Source organism: Aulostomus chinensis, chromosome 8 (assembly GCF_037954235.1).
Source record: "Aulostomus chinensis isolate RoL2024-O1b breed Wild chromosome 8, RoL_Achi_v1.0, whole genome shotgun sequence".
Lineage (NCBI taxonomy): Eukaryota > Metazoa > Chordata > Actinopteri > Syngnathiformes > Aulostomidae > Aulostomus > Aulostomus chinensis.
This window is the reverse complement of record NC_141327.1, coordinates 20,648,602-20,667,526: the sequence shown is the minus strand read 5'-3', so window position 1 is coordinate 20,667,526 and position 18,925 is coordinate 20,648,602. Positions and strand designations below refer to the sequence as shown.

Sequence of the window (18,925 nt, the reverse complement as noted above, 5' to 3'; positions counted from 1 at the left end):
AATTTTGATTGATTTCAAATGTTCCGATAGTGCTATGCATTATGTTCTAAGCTCAAAAAGCTGTACTTCTTTTGTTTTTTTTGTTGTTTTTTTTTTTTTTTACCAAAATACATATTCAACTGACTTGTTCATCAAATTTCAATGCATTTTGATTTTTTACATTCATTCTTATGGCCAGTATCAAAGGGTACCTGTTCATCTAGCAATATATAGACTGGAATATTACATGATGAGTTAACAAATTATGTACAGGAATATATTAAAAACACATTTTTGCAAATACTATCCTGAATAATCACATTGGCATGCTGGAAATAAAACACCGATCTCAGAAAGAGCCCTGCTGTCTTCTCATGTCACGGAGCCGCCTGATGACAGAGAGGGCAGGCGGACACACATAAGGCTTTGTGTGAATTAACACTTGTGTAACATCTTATCCACCAGCTTGTTGAATAATTGAGCTAATACAACATAAGTCTTATTCAGACTGCAAACTAAAATCTGATATTTGTTTTTGTGAGTGTTTTCAGATTGTATCCGGATACATTTAGACGGTCTAAATCGCCAAAATCTAAATGCAACCCATATATGGAAGAATCAGATTTAAACAGCTGTGTCTCAGTCTGGACTCTCACATAGAAACAATCTGATTTTGGAAACCAATCAGATTTTCTCGCAGTCTGAACAAGGCCTGAGGACTTAATGCATGATGAAGGAATCACAGTTAAAGTATCCAGTGTTTCTAAACCTGGTTTCATTATGGCCCTGCTACTTTTAGATTTATGAAGGAGGCTTAATGCTTTATCGTGAGGTTTTCTGAGTTACTGTAAAATGTACAAAATGTTTTAATAAAGCATTAATCACACAAAACTTTCACTTTGACTAGGTTACATGCTCCTCTTTGCAAAGCCTGAGAACACGTTTAGTACACTAAAGAAAAGGTATCTTGGCTTAGATATGATGTTAGGTAAATAGTCACCATGTGTCACCAAGGTAGAGAAATTGTAACACCTTTTGTTTGTTGCATAAATACTGCTGAGTAACGAGGATCGGACCGGGAGAGGTAAATAGGTAAATCCTGACACCAAAATGTGCACCGTCTTTTTTTGGGCCACATCCCGGTGGGCGAGAAACTTTAAAAGCCGACACCCTAAGTCACCTTGATAGTAGATTTCTTGTGAACGCAGAGAAATGATACGTACGGCACACCGATGAAGGCCCATTTCTCGTTAGGCCAGAACATAATCACGGGACCTCGCTCTGGAGCCTCGGTCGCGACGTCGAAGTAGGCGAAGCAGACGCAACCCAAGTAGGAAGCCAGACAAATGAGGATGTGCCTGGAGGAGCAAGAAGGTGTGAATGAGGTGGACTAGTTTGGGACGATTAGCTTGGCAAAGACATGAATAGCAGGGAGAACGCTGGTCCTAACTTAGCATATCATCAATCTTCTCACCTAGTTAATGATCCACAACCCACCTGTGCTGGAACGAGTTTAAACCCATGAATGTCTCGTTATTGTTCTTTGGTGTGGATGCCCTCAAGTGCATTTTCCCAGCAAATCAAACTATTTATTTCAAGAAAATAAACATAATTGCCCAAAGGCAGAACCTTTAAACGATATCTATTTCCCTTTCAAAACTCAAAACACAGAAATTGCCCCAAACCTCAACAATGTCCATGTGATATTCAGTTTTTCAGAACTGGCTGCGCGCTTACCAAGCACAGTGTAGGTAGGGAAAGTTAACAGATGACCACATTTCACAGAATATCCTGTCACTGATCCAGCAGAGCAGAGCCAGAGCCCACCAGATCCCTGAGACCAGACCCAGCTTGAACACACGAGGGTTTTCACACCTGCAATGACCCAACAGGACAAAATACAAATATCAAATATGCATGTTTTTAATACCTGTCTCTTTTGTATATTTATTTGATTACATCAAATTGATTTTATTTAGCCTTTTATTGGTTCTTATTATTTTTTTATTTTTCTTATCCTTTTCTTTACAAAAATGTATAACATTGCATGTATTCTTTTGAAACCATGGGGGACTCAACTCATACTGTATAAGACAGACTAATGAAAGGTGGGGAAAAAAAGCATTCCTCATCAAGGTGGGGCTTCACTCCAGATGACTCGAGTAAATCTTGGCACCTTAAACAAACCAACCATCAGGACATGGGTGGTGTGTTTCAGAACACACTGGCCTTTGTGTTCAGTTGGGATGGTTTTTAAATCCCCCGCTGACGTGTTGACCCCTCTGACCCAGATGTTTTTCCACCCTAAGTGACGATCCAGAACGTTAAACTGCAGGTTAACACTGCTCTCTCTAGATAAAGGAGTTATTCTCCGCCCATATTTAGAGAGGGAATGAGGTATGACAAAGTCCCCTGCTCTACTTGCCTGCTACTGGACGCACTGCTGGGCTCCAGAACATGAGTGCTAATCCTGCCTGCCGCTGATAAAACTATTCTTAGTCTTGTCCTCCTTGCACACAGCCCTGCAGCTGACTGGGCAGAGTGGTCACTCTGACACAGTTTGTCCCCTCAAGACAGAGCGTTTGATGAAGTCATGCTGACTTACAAGCCCTTCATTTCGGTTGCCAGTGTTCCAGGACGAATGAATGGTGGGAAACGTTGTTTTTCACAAGGAACACAAACACAATACACCCTCAAAAATGGAGGTTTGAGACAAGAACGGTTGTGTGTGGGTAAAAGGAGCTGAAAACTAAGCCCAGCAAACATTTTTTCCAGCCCTATCCACAAGAACCTTCACACTTGAGGGTCAAGACAGAGGTGCTTTAGAGTTCTGCTGTCAAACCCCTGAAATGTGAAGTGCACCCATATTCTGGCTTTTATGGTAGAAGCATTTTAAATGACTCAGAGTCAGGGGCGCTTATGTCACGTTCCTTTACACTGGAGGTCTGAGATTGGAACTACCGGAATTGATTGCCTTTAAATATGAGTAAAAAGTAAAAACAAACAAACAAACACACGACAAACAAATGAAGAAAAAAAAACACACACACACACACACACACACTTTTGACATCATGGCTGCTTACAGTGGCCATGAATCCACTTTTCAAATCAAAGTAAGAAAACAATATTTTCTCTTTCAACAATAAATTGGTCTTGATTTTCATGAAGAAAATCCAAAGATAAACCAAAACAGAGAATACCTCCTGTCTTACACAACTGTCCTTGAGGTCAAGTCTACTCACGAATAAAGGGAAGTACAAAAATAAACCACTAATGACGCGTGCTTCCACAGGGAAACAGGCTATTAGTGTCACTGATATTACAATAAACTCAAAGTGTTCCAATTGATTTTTACGGTATTCACATGGGAGTAAATCCTGGCGGCGTGTCAGGTGCTTAACAGACGATTTGCCTTTGCATATTGGCAGTATAAGTCGGCCTCCGCACCCTCCTGCCAACAAACACGCTGACAGTCATCAGCACACGGCAGGATATCTGGATGTCTCTGACTATCAGTTATAGCAGAAGCACAGCAGATAAGACGACGTCTCCTCCGAGCTAGCGATGCACTGTTGGAGGTAAAGATAAGTGAGGGAAGGGGCCTGCTTGTCTATCCGGGGCGGAGTCACGCCAAGATGCTTCTCACACTCTAGGGAAAACATAGGAAGAGGCTCCGTAAGCACATTTGACACAGAGCCCTCACCAACTGAGCTGAGCTCGAGTCTGATGTGACCTACGTGATGTCAACATTCGGTTGATGAAAAACACACCACGCAGTGGGGTTGGCAAGATCAGCACGGAGGCTCATATGAAAGGAAGGAAAGAGGGAAAGTTCTGCTTATCGCGTCATTGAAGCAGCAAAATCGTGTTGAAACTGTTAAAATGATGTATATTGTTGCTTTTAGACCTGATGCTACAAAGCGGTTTTTCTACTGTAAATCTGACACTTTCAACTTTCTTCGTTTTCAACTTTCTCTTCACCTTCCAAGTGAAGGCACTGGCTATGTGTAACCATAGCAACAGGGTGGCAGCTACCAAAAGAAATGCGTGACTTCTTTGGAGGAGGAGGATTTCCCTGCAGGTTTTTCAAGGTATTTCAGGGTAATTTTACCACAAAACTTAATTAGAATTAAGTCACACAATAATATGTCCACAAATGTTTTCACATAGTCTATAATAATAATATGTAGATTTGGCATGAAATCTTTCAGACACACTTTCAACACGATCACAGTATTTGTTGTTCAATTATTTGTATTGGATTGTATTTTATGAAGTGGAATACTCAACAACTGCTTGTAATATTGTTTCTATTATTCCAGTTTACACAACTTTTCGAATGGACATTCCGGACAGTGAACACAGTTTTTGTCCGACTGGAAGCGACTTGAAAAGGACAAGCCAATCCTACGGCAAAAAAGGAAAGCAAACAACAACCAAAAAGTCTGAACTTTGTGAGGTCAAGAGTCCATCAGTCAGGACGTAGGAATTCTCCCCCACTTAGCAGAACAAAAACAAGCGGCCTCTGTAAATGACTGGCACCAACAATAATGTCAAGAATTATTAAACAATAGATGACTTGAGGTTAGCGGTGTGACGACGGTGAGTAAGGGTGGCGGGAAGAGGAAACATTAGTGTGGCAGAGAGAGGCACTGCAGACAGGAACACACTGGTGAGTGGCTTGTTTTGTGTTTTCAGAAACATTCTTTCACATCACAAGTCTCTATAATTAGTTTAGGCAAACATGTCATTACAGAATGCAAGCACAAAAGGCCAAAGGTGACACCGTGATGCAGTGCAGACGGCGACGACGCCGTTTCTCTTTTGTTCTGTTTAACAAGATTACACCAGCTGACTTCACCGACAGACAGTAAAGTCAGAGTTCACATCTGATGCAATAAGTTGCAATCTTATTTCAAATTTACACTGTAACTGATACGTAGGAACACCGAACCAACTGACAAAAGGTCCCGGACTGCAGTTATTACGCCTACATGCATTTAAGAAACACGTATTTGATGAATTTTGACAGATGAATGCGTTGTGTATCTCCCCAAAAAATGTCTCCTTAAACAATAAAAGGTGATTTTCCACAGCGTTGAGGAGCAGCTCCTACCTGTTGAGCCCTGTGGAAATTCTTTCAGGGCCATTTTTCAGGAGAGAAATGAGTTCTGTCAACTTCTAGGATCTAGAATGTTGTTAATAACTTAGCGCGTGCAAAAGTAGACACTCTCTTGCTGGAGGAACAATTTGGCACCGCTGTTTGTTTTTGTCCTGTTTTTTTCTTCTTCTTCTCCACGCCTCTGCCTCTCCGGGGATCTCCACAGACTGTCATGTGCTCATTTCATCACATGTTGCTGTCATTGTCGTCCTTTCACCGACTGGTTTGGCGTTTCACCCAGGACCCCATTCCTCAACCGACCATAGGAGGAGATAGTGCAGCGGCCACAACACACACCCTCACCAGCTTCCCACAGATGCTGTCGGCCATTAGATGCGTCTCCTCGTTTTATTTCAGTGTTGTTTCAGGAATTTCTACTGTGATCAAAGTTGCTTTAGTGTTGTTCCATCATTCTGTGAGAAGTGTTTACTCCACCAAGCAAGAGTTCCTGTGGTGGAAAACCGCCTTGTATGACATTTCTGAAGCCTTAATTGTGGAACAAGAGCTGGCCAATAAACCCAGTTAAGGAGAAATTCCAATTTATAGTTCAGGACAATGCTTGGCTTGGTAACAACGGTAAGGTACCGCCGACAGAGCAGACTGAGAAAGGGCTCATGCAAAAGAACCGGAACATCAAAGATGTGAAACAGCTGAGACACTGACTTTGATATTCCTTCATTTCCTACACGCCGACCGCACTGACATGAAAGAGACCTTCTTGGTAATGCTGTTCATTTCAATTCACCTCACAAGTATCTAAACCCTGTTTTTTAGATCATCGTGATGTGAGTTTGTACTTTCATCAGCCACCTGATGAGAAATTAAAAAATAAATAAATAAATCGACTCACTGACCTTTTCAACTCTGTGATGAGCAGGGCGGTGCAGGGGATACCCAGAGTCATGAGCGACAAGGAGTTGACAACAGGTTTAACGAAGGCCAGCCCCGTGGTGATCCCTGACAAGATGCCGATGACCACTTTGAACCTTGACCTCCACAGATTGAAGAGCAAAACAAGTCAGGAAATTAGAATCTGCCGCACATTTGCAGCTCTCTAAAAGATGAGGTTGTGAAAACCAGAGAGAGAGAGAGAGAGAGAGAGAGAGTATTGGCATGTCTCTAACTCTTTCCAGGAAGTTCTCAACACACTAAGATTGAGATAATAAATATGCAACACAAGGAGAAATCGCAAGTGACAGCCTGAAGCTTTAACAGCAGAATGATGGCTCTGTGACAATGGAAAGAGAAGTCCGGACATGTGATGCGGCTTCTGGTGTCAGCTATTTGTGACAGAACTATTATTAAATTGTGTGTATGTGAGTGCGTGTGTGTGTGTGTGTGTGTGTGTGTGTGTGTGTGTGTGTGTGTGTGTGTGTGTGTGTGTGTGTGTGTGTGTGTGTGTGTGTGTGTGTTTGGGACAAGAGTGTCACAGCAGAGGACACAGCAGCCAACTTACCAGATGAACCTTTGCAACATTTTTATGCTCACCAGTGCTGTGTTTTTTGTTTGTTTTTTTTTCTTTGGGGGGGGGGGGGGTCACATAATGAAGTGTTATTGCGTTAAACTGGATTTGGAAACATGTTCAGATTTACAGAGAATTTAACTCTCTATAAAATAACAAGGTCTGGACATACAGAACTTTACACTGTGTAGTAGGCCAATGTGACAGCGCTCACTTTAGATTAACCTTCCATAAGAGTTCCATGACTGAATGAGGAAATTAAATTTCTCTGTAAGACAGAAGACAGACAGACAGTCTGCTCCTCTCTGGCTCCTAATGTCTAAGTAACAGTAACTAGGGAACTGAGCCAAAATTAGCATTTTGTTTCACAAACTTTTAAGGAAATTTAGATAGAATTGGTGATAAAAACCTGACTAATGTCAAACTGAATTTGGAAAAAAGTAACTTTGGATTGAATCAATGTGTCCATACAGAGAAGAAAACAGCAGCTTTCTTTGTGTCTTTCGTTAATCGTATAGTCAGTTATTCTTTTGTCTTTGTTTGACTTATAAAATGACAGAAACATTCCAGAAAAAAAGAAAAAATGTCATCTCTAAAAGCCCAGTACATAAATGTCTTGCTCTGTCCAAACCAACAGTCAAGCATGCAGTTTACTGTCATAGAGGACAAAAGAAAGGAGAAAATACTCACATTTAAGAAGATGAAATCAGAGAATTTCATCAGAAAAAAATAACTCAAAACAACTTATTGTTTAATTGATAAATCAACAATCAACATACCGATCTCTCCTGAACATCTTGGGTAAGTATCGTTTAGGGAACCACATGGCGATGGCACACATGAGCACCCACAAAATAGCCAACTCGTCCAGCATCTGACCCAAGAAGCTGAGGGTGGCGTGGAAATACGTTGATCCAATACCTGGGAGAAAAAAGATCATGGCGAAAGGTGGTGGGTGTCAGCGAGGGTGGATTTACGAGATTGTTTCAACAAATAAAAACATCCATCCATGCATTTTCTACCACTTATCCTGTTGTCGTGAATTTTTTTCATTACATATTAACATTTCTGGAATTATTCCTTGCTTTTTCTACATCATCTTTTCATGTCTTTATAAAGCGTGGAATTGCATTTCCCCGAATCAGTGACTGGTCAACCCCTAGTAAGAAGTCGATCTTTCCCTTCAAGTTTGATCACTTAACTATAAAACTGCACTAAACACACTTAGTTAATGACACTAACTGCTTCTGATCTCATCCTACTTTTATCTGACATCAGTCAGGGATGTTTCGTCAGGTGTTCTTTGCTGACAGTGTCCACTTTCATTTCAAAACAAGACCCTGTAATCGCCCTCTTACACTGTTGCCGATTACGTACAGTGACTCTATTTAAGGCTGATTCACAGTAGCAAATCCAATAAAATCTCAGCAATAGCCTTATTCATTCAGGCTATGAATGAGGCTACTCATGATAAAATGTGTTCAGAGGGTAAAATGATATAGGTTAGCCTCAAGCTAGTTAAGGAGACCTAAATTTTTAGGGGTACATGCATGTTGACCTTCCTCCCCAGAGCCAGACAAGAAGAAAAATACCTTTCTGTCCTCTGTGCGCGCTGTATGGAGTTAGCGCACTGATTAGCTTAGCACAATGAATGGTAGTCAATGGGTAAGTTAGCCTTCCTCATTAAAAATCATCAAATGGGTCAAGTTCAGGATGTTGTCCAGCAGTTGTCTTTGTCCTCTCTTTTGTTGAGTTGTTTTGTTGAAGTGTTGCGTCAGTACCCCGGCCAGGAAAGTAGTTCTGGCTTTCTATCTAATTACAATATCCTTTAATTTTCAATTTTTCACAACAAATGTAATGCACAACCTTAAAGCAAATAAAAACCAGTTTAAGCCAAGTCAAGGTAAGCTAACCAGGCCATCCACGAGCATTCCTTATGCTAAGCTAACTAGCGGTCAACTGACTTCTATGGGTCTCATGATGTAGCACAGAGGAGAGAAAGTTATCCATCTTCTTGTCTGACCGGGAGGGGAATGACAAATAAATGAATTTCCCCAGGAATCCCAACATGTGTGAACACCTGAAACAGTCAAACTGGGTCATCCCTACTGCAAATCTGAATCCAACTGGTGGCTCTGGGAGAAAAGTTCAGGGACCAGGAAAGTCAAGAGGGACTTATCCTCTGGAGACCTTGAATGTCTGTAGCAAAGATCTAGACATGACATGTTGACTATAGACAGATAAAGTCCTGTTGTGTAACCTGAATAAAGAGAACGACGGCATCACGGGATATGAGAGTTTAAAGACTCATCACACAGTAAATAAGAAGGTCAATCAACCTACCGACCACAACCAGTAGACTCCATATGAGGTAAATCCCACTGTTGAAATGTGTTGCATATTGACGGAACAAGCACATTAATATTGGCGGCAAAACAAAAAACAAAATGTTGCTGATCTGAAAAGACAAAGAAGAGAGAAAAACAACAACAACCATAAGATTCCGCGTTCGGTTAACTGGCCTTTAAAACAGTGTAACTTGATGCCGCAGCATCGACAGTAAACGTTCAGGCTTAAAACTGGAGTGAGTTAGCAATCCTGACAATAAAACACACCAGACAGCAGTTCACCACAAACAAAGAGAGAGCTGGGGAATAGCCGTGACTGTGAAAATAACGGTATTATACAGAAGGGGGGGGGGGGGGGGAGAGAGAGAGAGAGCACGCATGTTCAGCTAAAATCAAGCGGAATCAAACTCACCGTGTTGTAAAATTCGGCGATGCTGGGGTAAATAAGATAATTGCCTTCACACCAGTCCACCTCAGAGCTACCAGCCTGCAACTGGTCCCAAAAAATCAGATTAACGTTACTCATGTCTGGACTCGTTCTATCCGCTGGATAGTGCAGAACAGACACCGCCGTCAGCTTCTTCGCAAAAATTTAAAAAAAATTATAAAATAAAATAAAATCTCCCCAGATGAGTCGCTATCTACCGAGCTGTCGGCTCCTTGCTCACACGCTAGACACTCGCACTGGAGAAATGACACCTACTGCACAATAAATAATGTGCTAAAGTAGGGAGCAGCATTTTAAGCCTCTCTTGTCCTTCCACAAAGCCTTCTTCTGCTGGTCGTGACGCGCAACGTTGTGCATTGACAGCTGCTCCGTCTGCAGCCGAAGATGATCAAAACGCAGCAAGATGGTTCACTCCCGCTTCAGCTGATGACGCGTGACTACATCTGCAGAGGTAATAACGCTAATGATGTCATATTCTCAGAACTTGATGTGGTATCTGTTTGTGTTTTTATGAGACCCGAGTTGCTACAAAGCCTTTAAGATCCGTTCAATCTTTCATTCAGTTTGTTGAATTCCCGTACATACGGTTTTGATTTAATTGATGAGGGAGAATTAACATTAAGCCTGAAGAAATTACGGGTCTGGTTCAATATTCTAAAGGATTATTGCACTTTGAACTTCTCAGTACTCAGTTTTTTTGTTTTGTTTTGTTTTGGCCTTCAGCTGATTTAAGTATTGTCTTATACAGTTGTGTCATGCGGGGGTTGGACGTTTTGCTCATGTTGGAGCGGGTCGGTATTTATCTTGACAACTTATTACTCTTTAAATAAGCAAGTTCAATGACTCCAATGATTTCCTCTATGTGAAAATGATCGTACTCATTCAATTGTGAGCTAATATAATCAATCCAAAAATGTAAATATATCGCCATTCGATGCTGATTTGCAAGTACAGAGATCGTAGTTTGAGGTTTTTCGTAAATAAAATATCACGGGCAATTTTAACAAAATAGAAAGAATATATTCAAGAGGACGACGCTTATATCATTGTTACTTTAAAGCCGTCGCGGCGGTTGGCATATTTGTGTTGGATTTCTTTGTGTTGTATTTGAAAGTTACTACAGAACAAATATTGTTTAGAAAATTCGGGTTAAACAAGTTATCGCGACATTATACAGGGCCTATGTGAGACCATGAGACGGATATCCGGTCTCTTTTCCGTGGCGGACCGTCGTTGGGTCGGTTTGGCAAAATGAAGGTACAATGTTTCACTAACTCTGTATTTGTATGTGAGGTACTTCTCTGAAAACTATTCCTGTATGTTTTATGTCCCAATTCTGAACTAGTAAACGGCCCTGATTGTGGTCGCAGTCGTGGCTCTGTCACCCAGGATGAGCTTTGATTGGGATGGGAGCTAGCGCTGACTGACACTGTCGGCTAGTAGAGGTGGAAACATGGCCGCTCACTGAGAGAAATGTGCACACAGTTTCAAGCCTCAAGTTAACTTAAAGAAATTCTACTAACGATTGAAGCAAGCCGAAATTACACGTTCTCGTTTTCTGTTTAACTAAAAAACGTACAGTTAAGTGGAGCGAGCTAAAGTTAGCGCGCTTTGGGTTCACTGTTGGTGGGAAAGCTAACAGGCCGTAGCATCGCTGAATGATGGTTTAAACTGGCAGTGTTGAATGAGTCAGTGGTAGCATTCTGTTAGTGAAATTATTTGAAAGCGTCAGTTAATTTACCTCAAAGTCATGAAAACCTACATTTTCTGAAGTTACTTCCTACATCTGACTGTTTGAAGACGTCTGCTGTCTTGGATATGGTTTGAGTCCCTGGATGCAAGAGTGTAAAGGTGTACTTTCTCTCCCTGCAGCTGAACATCTCATTTCCCGCTACTGGCTGCCAAAAACTGATAGAAGTTGATGATGAGCGTAAGCTGCGTACCTTCTACGAGAAGCGTATGGCCACTGAGGTGGCTGCTGACCCCCTGGGAGATGAGTGGAAGGTAAGCATTGATGTTTTATGGTCCTGTTTTTGCTATTGGTGTGTTTGCATTTGAGTTTACATTTATGTGGCACATAAGTAAACTCTTTATAGCAACACTCACTCAAATCCTTTCATCCACAGAGTAGCTCCTTGTCTACTCGATGTGATACTGTTCCCCCAAAGAATCTTTTGTTGATGAAAGCACTGACAAATTTGTTCTGAGCTCCTTAAAGATGTTCTTTCCTCACCATGTTAATCTTTCTTAATGCAGAAAGAGCCAGCTTGAGGCAAACGTCGACCTCTTGACTAACTACTATTAGTAAATGACAGTTCATAAACTTAAGAGCCTCATTAGGTATAATCCACGTCCAATATGAACTTACCTCTTGTGGCTGAGGCTGCATTTTACTAATTTTAAGCCTCCTGTACAGCTGGGATGCATTGTAATGATCTGTAAACAGCCCACACTTGAACCATTGCCTTATATATTAGATATTGCCTTAGATATTGTTTTTTGTGGGAAATCTGGACTGAACTTGTTTGTATTGAACCAGTAGGCATTAATTAACAGAGGTTAATTATTTTCTAAAGTGTCTCTACGTGTGGAGAAACCTCATGTCAGCCAGACCAGTTGAAGGTAGAACTCTTTTGTATGCATCATTATGCTATAATATGGTAACTGTGACATGTTTTCTCTTTATTTGTAGGGGTATGTGGTGCGCATCAGTGGAGGCAACGACAAACAGGGCTTCCCCATGAAGCAGGGTGTGCTGACCCACGGCCGTGTGCGCCTGCTGCTCAGCAAGGGTCACTCCTGCTACCGTCCCCGCAGGACCGGTGAGCGCAAGCGCAAGTCTGTCCGTGGTTGCATCGTTGACGCCAACCTCAGCGTGCTCAACTTGGTGATCGTCAAGAAAGGTAACTTTTACTGAGGTCATTCTGGACCCAGAAACAGCGGCAAACACCCTCAGCCTAACAAGATTGGCCAACACAGCAGGATTACCTGCAATTATGATTTAAATTAAAAATACAGGTAATTCTTTTGGAAGAGATATTGGCACACCGGCAAACCCTTTTTGAGTTGTCCGTAGTCATTAAGGTGGGACAGTGTGTGCCAGAGTAACCGTGGAGCTGCTCACCAGATGCGACCGACCTCTGACAGTGGCTGGTTGAACTGCATTGCTCTCTCATTGCTGATGGTATGGCTTTGTTTTGCCATTCCTTCAGATGCGCTGAGTGTCACCAGGGGCAGAGGCTTTCATTTGGCAGCATCGTTTATTTGACATTGCAGTTATTTGGGGATCTTCTCATGGTGAACCAAGTCGATGTCTTCTGCCCTTTTCTTTTTTTTTTTGGAAATTTTTTTTTTTTTTTGCTTCTCCTCACATTTGATTTTGAGTGAATATGATGTTGGTATTTGAATGTACTTTGTGCAGTTTGCAGCTAAGCTTTGCTGTGTCACTGAGTGAGTTGGTCCTTCACAGGTGAGAAGGAAATTCCTGGCCTGACTGACAGCACAGTCCCTCGCCGTCTGGGTCCCAAGAGGGCCAGCAAGATCCGCAAGCTCTTCAACCTGGCCAAGGAGGACGATGTGAGGCAGTATGTTGTGAGGAGACCCCTGACTAAAGAAGGTAAGGCAGACTGTTGCCAGTTTACAGGACTGTCATGTAAGTGATGTCGCTGAGAACCACTATGGCTTTTCAAGTTAATTCAGTGCACCCTAAGATGTATGTGGTTCTGAGGGATATTTCAGATTTAATTTATCTTAAACTTTTAGCATGTTAATAGGAAAGGTTTGGATTTTGATCTTACTGTAATTGTTTTGGACGTGAACTACATATAATAATTGTAGTTGGCATTGTGACTTCCTGTTAGCTGTTTGGAGAATCATGACGATTAAAAGTCAGGCTGCAGGTTGGGGTCAACTTCAATGTTGTCACAGTGGATCTTAGTCAGGGAATGTAAAGTTTCCACAAAGGTCCTGATCCTGGAATTACGCTATCAACCAGAGGAAAGTGCACCCTTGATTCAGTCATTCATGGCAAAAGTTGCAGGGTGGGGCAGGGATCCTTAACTTTAGTGGTGTTTCTTTAAAGAAGTAGAGGCTTGTTTTGTGGGAAGAGATGTTCATGGCACACCGGCAAACCCTTCTTGATTGGTCTGTAGTCATTAAGGGGGGACAGCGTGTGCCAGAGTAACCGTGGAGCTGCTCACCAGATGCGACCGACCTCTGACAGTGGCTGGTTGAACTGCATTGCTCTCTCATTGTTAATGCTATAGATTTATTTTGCCATCCCATCAAATGTGGTGAAGGTGAAAGGTTTTTATGTAGAATTCTCTACATCAGATTGTCTTGGATAGGTCTTGACTGCAGCACATGGAGCTCATGTAGCTGACAGTCTGATTGAGGACCTGTTAAACTTTTTAGTCACCATCACTGATCAAAGATGTCATGGTATCCCTCCCTGTTTTATAAGGCAAGAAGCCCAGAACTAAAGCTCCCAGGATCCAGAGACTGGTGACGCCCCGCGTGCTACAGCACAAGCGCCGCCGCATTGCCCTCAAGAGACAGCGCACCCAGAAGAACAAGGAGGAGGCTTCTGAGTACGCCAAGCTGCTGGCTAAGAGGATGAAGGTATGACAAAGTGCTCGTCTCATTCATGTGCTTAGCCAGGTGATGTTATGATACAGGCTACGTCAATTTACCATGGGACAAATGTAACGTGAATTTTCACTTGTTAAAAACTGAAGTCCCTTGTAGGCTGGGCTTGATAACTGGTCTGTTAAATTTCATCAATGTAAAGTTAGCATTGCATTCTGAGTGCCGTTTTTCTACTAGTTTAGGTTTGGAGCAAGTCTTAGCTTACGTGTCACATATGCATCGTCTTTTTTTTTTTTTAATTCCTTTGACAAATACAAATGTAGTTGTGAAATGAATCATGTGGTTTTTAGCTTTTTGGTACAATTGGCCGCTACTTGGAAAACATTGCAACACTTCACTGAAACACATTCTGCTGTCAACAGGAGGCCAAGGAGAAGCGCCAGGAACAGATCGCCAAGAGGCGCCGCCTCTCTTCTCTGAGGGCATCTACATCCAAGTCAGAGTCCAGCCAAAAGTAAAATCAAAGTCAAATAAAGTAAATGTTTTGCTGAACATTTTGTTTGTCATTCTTACAAAACCATTTTGCCCAGGCGCTGGGCTGTGTGTGCCTGGCTTTGTTTCTGCTCTATGGTGGGGATGGGATGTTTCTACCCATGAAAACTTTGCACAGACATCCAGTCTGAAGTCCAGTCAACCCTTCCATCAGTGCTGTCACATGAGACAAACATTAGTAAAAGACTTCGTGGAAAACTTCGGCTTCAGGGATCAGCTCCACACTTCATTTGTCCGTACTGGTATCCAGTATGGCTGCATAGCTCACCCTTTGGGGCGGATCTCTGCCACTGTGTGTTGCTACCAAGTGCATCCACATCCCATAACTAACCAAAAAGCCCCAACTACTTAATGCTATGCGGTGAGTTACAGGAAAGTATTGAAAGAAATTCACAATAGTTGAATTTTATTGAACATTCAGTGAACAAACCTGGCAGTGAATCAGCACAGACGTGACTCAGTCACATCAGGGTTGCACACTGCCATTGTCAAGCACTGAGGGCTTGGAGGGCACTCTTATATGCCAGTTTGTAACTGGAGGGTGCATTTTAACCATGTCTGCTTGAGCTGGGAACCCTTTAGCAACTTTGAGGGCATTTCTGTCTCCATTATGCTGGGGGGGTTGTGAGGGGCTGCTCAAGTTGTACATCTGGAAGATGAAGAACAATACAGAGACGACCTGATGCTGGAGATACTGGGGGAGACTTGAGAACCCGGACAGGGCCTTCATTCCCTGCTGACAATACAGAAGACAAGGCAAGCTAAGAAAAAAAAAAACAGTACCAACTGTAAACCAAAGATAGTAACTACTCAACAGAAGAAAGCACTTAAAAGTTACAGTAAATAACATTGCTTTAGAAGAAATGCACCATATACTACTTGTGTAGAGGTCCAATCAGTTCAACTTGGAACTGAAACAATTTGAAAAAATTCACAAGTCCTCATTGATTTGACAGTAAATCTGAAGCAAAATTGAAAATGTAACAAATGCACCGCAACTGTTGCTGGAGTTGGTGAATTGAATTCATCACACGATGCTTTTCAAGTTCTCTCTTCATCAGATATGCTGTAGCTACCTTGCCTTTTGGGTTTACTTATAAAAGTGAGATGGGCAAAATTCCAAAACAAAAAGTGTGTATCTAAACCCGTTCATCACGATGTCTTGGACTGTAAAAACACTTAAGCTGTCCTGTAGTGTTTGTATAAAATTTATTTTGCAAATTAAAAAAATAGTGTATGGAGATCTCAGCTGTCTGTAAATCTATGATAAGGGATTGTGATGACTTGTGTTCATTTAACGCCGTGTTCTTTTACGGCATCAAGTCATAGTGGAAAAAGGCGTCAGTCAACTTAACATCTGGTGTCTGAGTTGAATTACTGAATTTAGGGAATATACCAAATATCTGAGAGAACCAATTAAACTATTTCACTATAAAGCCATTTTGAAGAATTCCATGTCTGCTGGAGACACGCCCACACCGCTGCTAGCACACCTCAATAGAAGGCATCTTGGTTCCAGCCAGCTGGTAGGCTCTCCTGCACAGTTTTACAGTGAGTGTAACCAGTCGCACAGGGTAACTTCTCCTGAAAGCGGCAGCCTCGAAACCCTCCACCAGCCGGACCGCGTCTTCTAGAGAGCCAGGAGATTCAAAGACTTACAAGTGGACATGATATCTAGTAGTTTCACACCAATGACTTCTTGGCGACGAACCCTTTTCTGCCTCGGTGGGAGGAAGTATATGGTCGATCAGAGCCTCAGATATGTTCAGGGCGGTGTCCAGTCCTGCTTTGGCCACACAGACGACTCTCTGCACAAGCAACTGGGTGTCAAACTGCTGCAGCCTCAACACATCCTGGAACCTATTCCTGACAACAGCAACCACCTCACCCAACCAGGAGAGCACAAAAATCCACTTTACTTTCCCAAAAAGAGACTGAACTTTGTCAATAAAGGCACTATTTTTGGTGACTTGAATTCAATATCTGTGGATTACCAAACAAAAAGTCACCTGCTCTGCTGGTGTGTGAAGCACTGGGAATGTCACCTCCAGCAAGTCAAGACTTTTGCATGCAACATCATTTGCAAAAGAAACTGGAAATATTGAAGACAGTGAAGCCGTTACTGAGCCTGCACCCTCATCCGCAGTCCACCTCTTTGTTTGGTTTCAATGAGTAATTGGGATACTCAACTTGTGTTAATGTATCAAAATATATATACACACTTTCCTGCATTAACACCATGCCTTATAAATATAAACAGGGAACAAACAGCAGCAAAGAGAAGGGACTGTCCCAGCAGTACTCACTCTGTGGCTCCAGTTTTAGAATGACAGGGGAAACTCGGTCACCTGCCGCTGAGCCTAGAAGGACCACACTGGTCTCCAGCACCTCACACACAGATCTCAGGCCAGGGTGACGGCACTTAGTGTCTCTGTACAAGACTGACAGCTTGGCACATGCTGACTGGACCAGGGGCAGTTTAGCCAGTCTGGCAGTAACAGTCGGCACCTTCTACAAGAAACCAGCAGACACATACATTCCTGTCCAACAATGACTGGCATAACTTGATAAGGGCTTTTTTAACCATGATATCTGCACATATCAAGATAGCACTACTCAGGTTTACGCAAATTATTTGGAGGGCCTGTTAATATCTACACAAAAGTGAAGAGATTTAGCAATTAGAAAGCTTGCTCACCTGGTTGAGGTTGTTCATTGGCATGTTTCCTGCATTATGATGGAAGGAAACAAATAAAGAAGAGTAAGAAGACTGTCCAAACGTGTATTTTATGAGTTTAAGGAAGGTAGTGATCCACTCACCAAACATCATGCTGCTGCACGGGAGAACCGCCGTTCACACCGTGTCGTTAGCAAATCAGCCTCACCTGTTCCTCTAACGCTCTCTGCACGGAAACTCTCGATCTGATCTCGCGAGATGGCAGCTATTACGTCACAGGTGGCAGCTATTGCGTTACATATACAACGTCACCTATATATTACGTCACATAGCTATATATATCGATTGTCTTCCGCTTGTTCCTATTACTATTAAGGGCCGCGGGGGAGGGGGGGGGGGGGGGGGGCTGGAGTCTATCCCCGCGGCAAGGGGCGAGAGGAAGGGTTCACCCTGGACAGATCACCAGTCCATCACAGGGCCAACACATAGAGAAAGACAACCATTCACACTCACAGTCACACCTACAGTCAATTTAGAGTATCAATCAGCCTCGTCCCCTCTTGATGTCTTTGGACTGTGGGAGGAAGCTGGAGTACCAGAGAGAACCCACACAGGAACAGGGAGAACATGGAGACTCCACACATGAGATGACATTGCTAACCACTGCACCGTGCCGCCTTATATATATATATATATATATATATATATATATATATATATATATATATATATATATATGTGTGTGTGTGTTTATTACGATGTATATGGTTTTATAGACCTAAAGCACTAAATGCCTTTCTGAGAAAATGCTTCTTCAACTTTCTTTTCCTTGAAGATTCTATTAATGCCTTTAGAGTCACATTTCTTTATACTTTAACGCTGTGAGCAGGATTTGAACCTGCGCGGGGAAACCCCATTGGATTTCGAGTCCAACGCCTTAACCTCTCGGCCATCACAGCTGTGTCCGACACGTGTTCTTTAAGGATTTCCAACTCATCTCCCGCACGTGTGCTTATTTAAGCGTTATCGTGTCAAACGTTTATGCCTGGCGGAGCTTGTTTGCATCTCCAATAAGGGATAGAATGAATGAGGGCGGTAACTCAACTCCAGGCGCCCCAGTGAAACTCTGGAGTTGAACCTGATTTGACCTGATGTGACCGCACAACTGAGCCTGCTGCAGTGAACGTTCCAGACCTTTCTGGAGCTGATTATCATTCCTGGAAATACAGCTGAATAGAACCTGGCCTTTTCTAACAATACAACCACGGCAGGGCAGCAGACATTGCATATTGATTAGTTTGTTCGTGTTCTATCTGAATTAACAGTGAATGTGTCGTTAATTGTAGGCTATGTGTATTGTGTTGTTCTGTAATGAGCAAAAGGAGTGAAGGGTTTCATTGCCTCCTCCAGGCAACAGGTAGCTTCTATCAACCAAAACACTCTCCAAATGAGAATAATTGGTTTCATGAAAGCGCCTTTGCGCGGTTGTTCTGCAGCTCTGCTCCTCTTAACGAGCAGCGTTGCTCAGAAACTTCATCCGCAATGTGCATTCAAAAGGCGTGAAGTTCGAGAGATGATCCTCAAAGTCAAAAACATGGCGCACTCATTTCTGTATCTGAACACTGACGAGGTGATTTTCCGGTCGAAGACCTGTGGAGCAGAGTTTTGGAGGCGAGCACGCTCTGAGACACGAGGGCTGTCCGTCCGT

At 42.5% G+C, this 18,925-nt stretch overlaps 3 protein-coding genes and 1 non-coding gene across 6 annotated transcripts; 1 reads left to right on the top strand and 3 right to left on the bottom strand.

Moving 5' to 3' along the window:
* Window positions 1-70: 70 nt before the first annotated feature.
* acer2 (alkaline ceramidase 2) lies at window positions 71-9,754 on the bottom strand. 2 transcript variants are annotated; one of them, XM_086211580.1, is made up of 7 exons: window positions 9,366-9,754; window positions 8,949-9,063; window positions 7,385-7,526; window positions 5,998-6,135; window positions 1,717-1,854; window positions 1,203-1,337; window positions 71-368 (listed from the first exon to the last, which is right to left on the bottom strand). In XM_086211580.1, exons 1-7 carry the CDS (start codon window positions 9,477-9,479, stop codon window positions 329-331), a joined length of 822 nt encoding a protein of 273 aa, XP_086067706.1. In that variant the 5' UTR covers window positions 9,480-9,754; the 3' UTR covers window positions 71-328. The 2 variants fall into 2 exon arrangements, with proteins under 2 accessions (XP_086067706.1, XP_086067705.1); XM_086211579.1 differs by having other exon boundaries at window positions 71-1,337; window positions 9,366-9,753.
* A 744-nt stretch (window positions 9,755-10,498) lies between these two features.
* rps6 (ribosomal protein S6) lies at window positions 10,499-14,540 on the top strand. The gene is made up of 6 exons (XM_086210212.1): window positions 10,499-10,658; window positions 11,274-11,405; window positions 12,094-12,304; window positions 12,871-13,017; window positions 13,864-14,021; window positions 14,411-14,540. The coding sequence occupies exons 1-6, from the start codon at window positions 10,653-10,655 to the stop codon at window positions 14,504-14,506; spliced, it is 750 nt and encodes a 249-aa protein (XP_086066338.1). The 5' UTR covers window positions 10,499-10,652; the 3' UTR covers window positions 14,507-14,540.
* Window positions 14,541-14,939: 399 nt separating this feature from the next.
* Window positions 14,940-17,484, bottom strand: LOC147257570 (perilipin-2-like). 2 transcript variants are annotated; one of them, XM_086211577.1, is made up of 7 exons: window positions 17,361-17,484; window positions 17,239-17,267; window positions 16,847-17,051; window positions 16,550-16,632; window positions 16,252-16,423; window positions 16,034-16,170; window positions 14,940-15,276 (listed from the first exon to the last, which is right to left on the bottom strand). In XM_086211577.1, exons 1-7 carry the CDS (start codon window positions 17,368-17,370, stop codon window positions 15,007-15,009), a joined length of 906 nt encoding a protein of 301 aa, XP_086067703.1. In that variant the 5' UTR covers window positions 17,371-17,484; the 3' UTR covers window positions 14,940-15,006. The 2 variants fall into 2 exon arrangements, with proteins under 2 accessions (XP_086067703.1, XP_086067704.1); XM_086211578.1 differs by having other exon boundaries at window positions 14,940-15,273.
* A 610-nt stretch (window positions 17,485-18,094) lies between these two features.
* On the bottom strand, window positions 18,095-18,176 carry trnas-cga (transfer RNA serine (anticodon CGA)). Its single transcript has one exon. It is a non-coding gene; the product is annotated as a tRNA-Ser (tRNA).
* Window positions 18,177-18,925: the final 749 nt, after the last annotated feature.

What these genes read in the sequence shown, in the direction of transcription:
- rps6 (XM_086210212.1), top strand. An exon ending in GAGACCCCTGACTAAAGAAG is followed by an intron (nt 13,018 to 13,863) that starts GTAAGGCAGACT and finishes CTGTTTTATAAG; the next exon opens with GCAAGAAGCCCAGAACTAAA. An exon ending in TGCTGGCTAAGAGGATGAAG is followed by an intron (nt 14,022 to 14,410) that starts GTATGACAAAGT and finishes TGCTGTCAACAG; the next exon opens with GAGGCCAAGGAGAAGCGCCA.
- acer2 (XM_086211579.1), bottom strand. Translation starts at nt 9,479, where the DNA reads ATGAGTAACGTTAATCTGATTTTTTGGGACCAGTTGCAGGCTGGTAGC. An exon ending in AAGATGTTCAGGAGAGATCG is followed by an intron (nt 6,136 to 7,384) that starts GTATGTTGATTG and finishes CAATCTGTGGAG; the next exon opens with GTCAAGGTTCAAAGTGGTCA. An exon ending in CTCATCACAGAGTTGAAAAG is followed by an intron (nt 1,855 to 5,997) that starts GTCAGTGAGTCG and finishes GGGTCATTGCAG; the next exon opens with GTGTGAAAACCCTCGTGTGT.
- LOC147257570 (XM_086211577.1), bottom strand. An exon ending in CAATGAACAACCTCAACCAG is followed by an intron (nt 17,052 to 17,238) that starts GTGAGCAAGCTT and finishes GGTTTCTTGTAG; the next exon opens with AAGGTGCCGACTGTTACTGC. An exon ending in TTCACACACCAGCAGAGCAG is followed by an intron (nt 16,424 to 16,549) that starts GTGACTTTTTGT and finishes TGGTTGGGTGAG; the next exon opens with GTGGTTGCTGTTGTCAGGAA.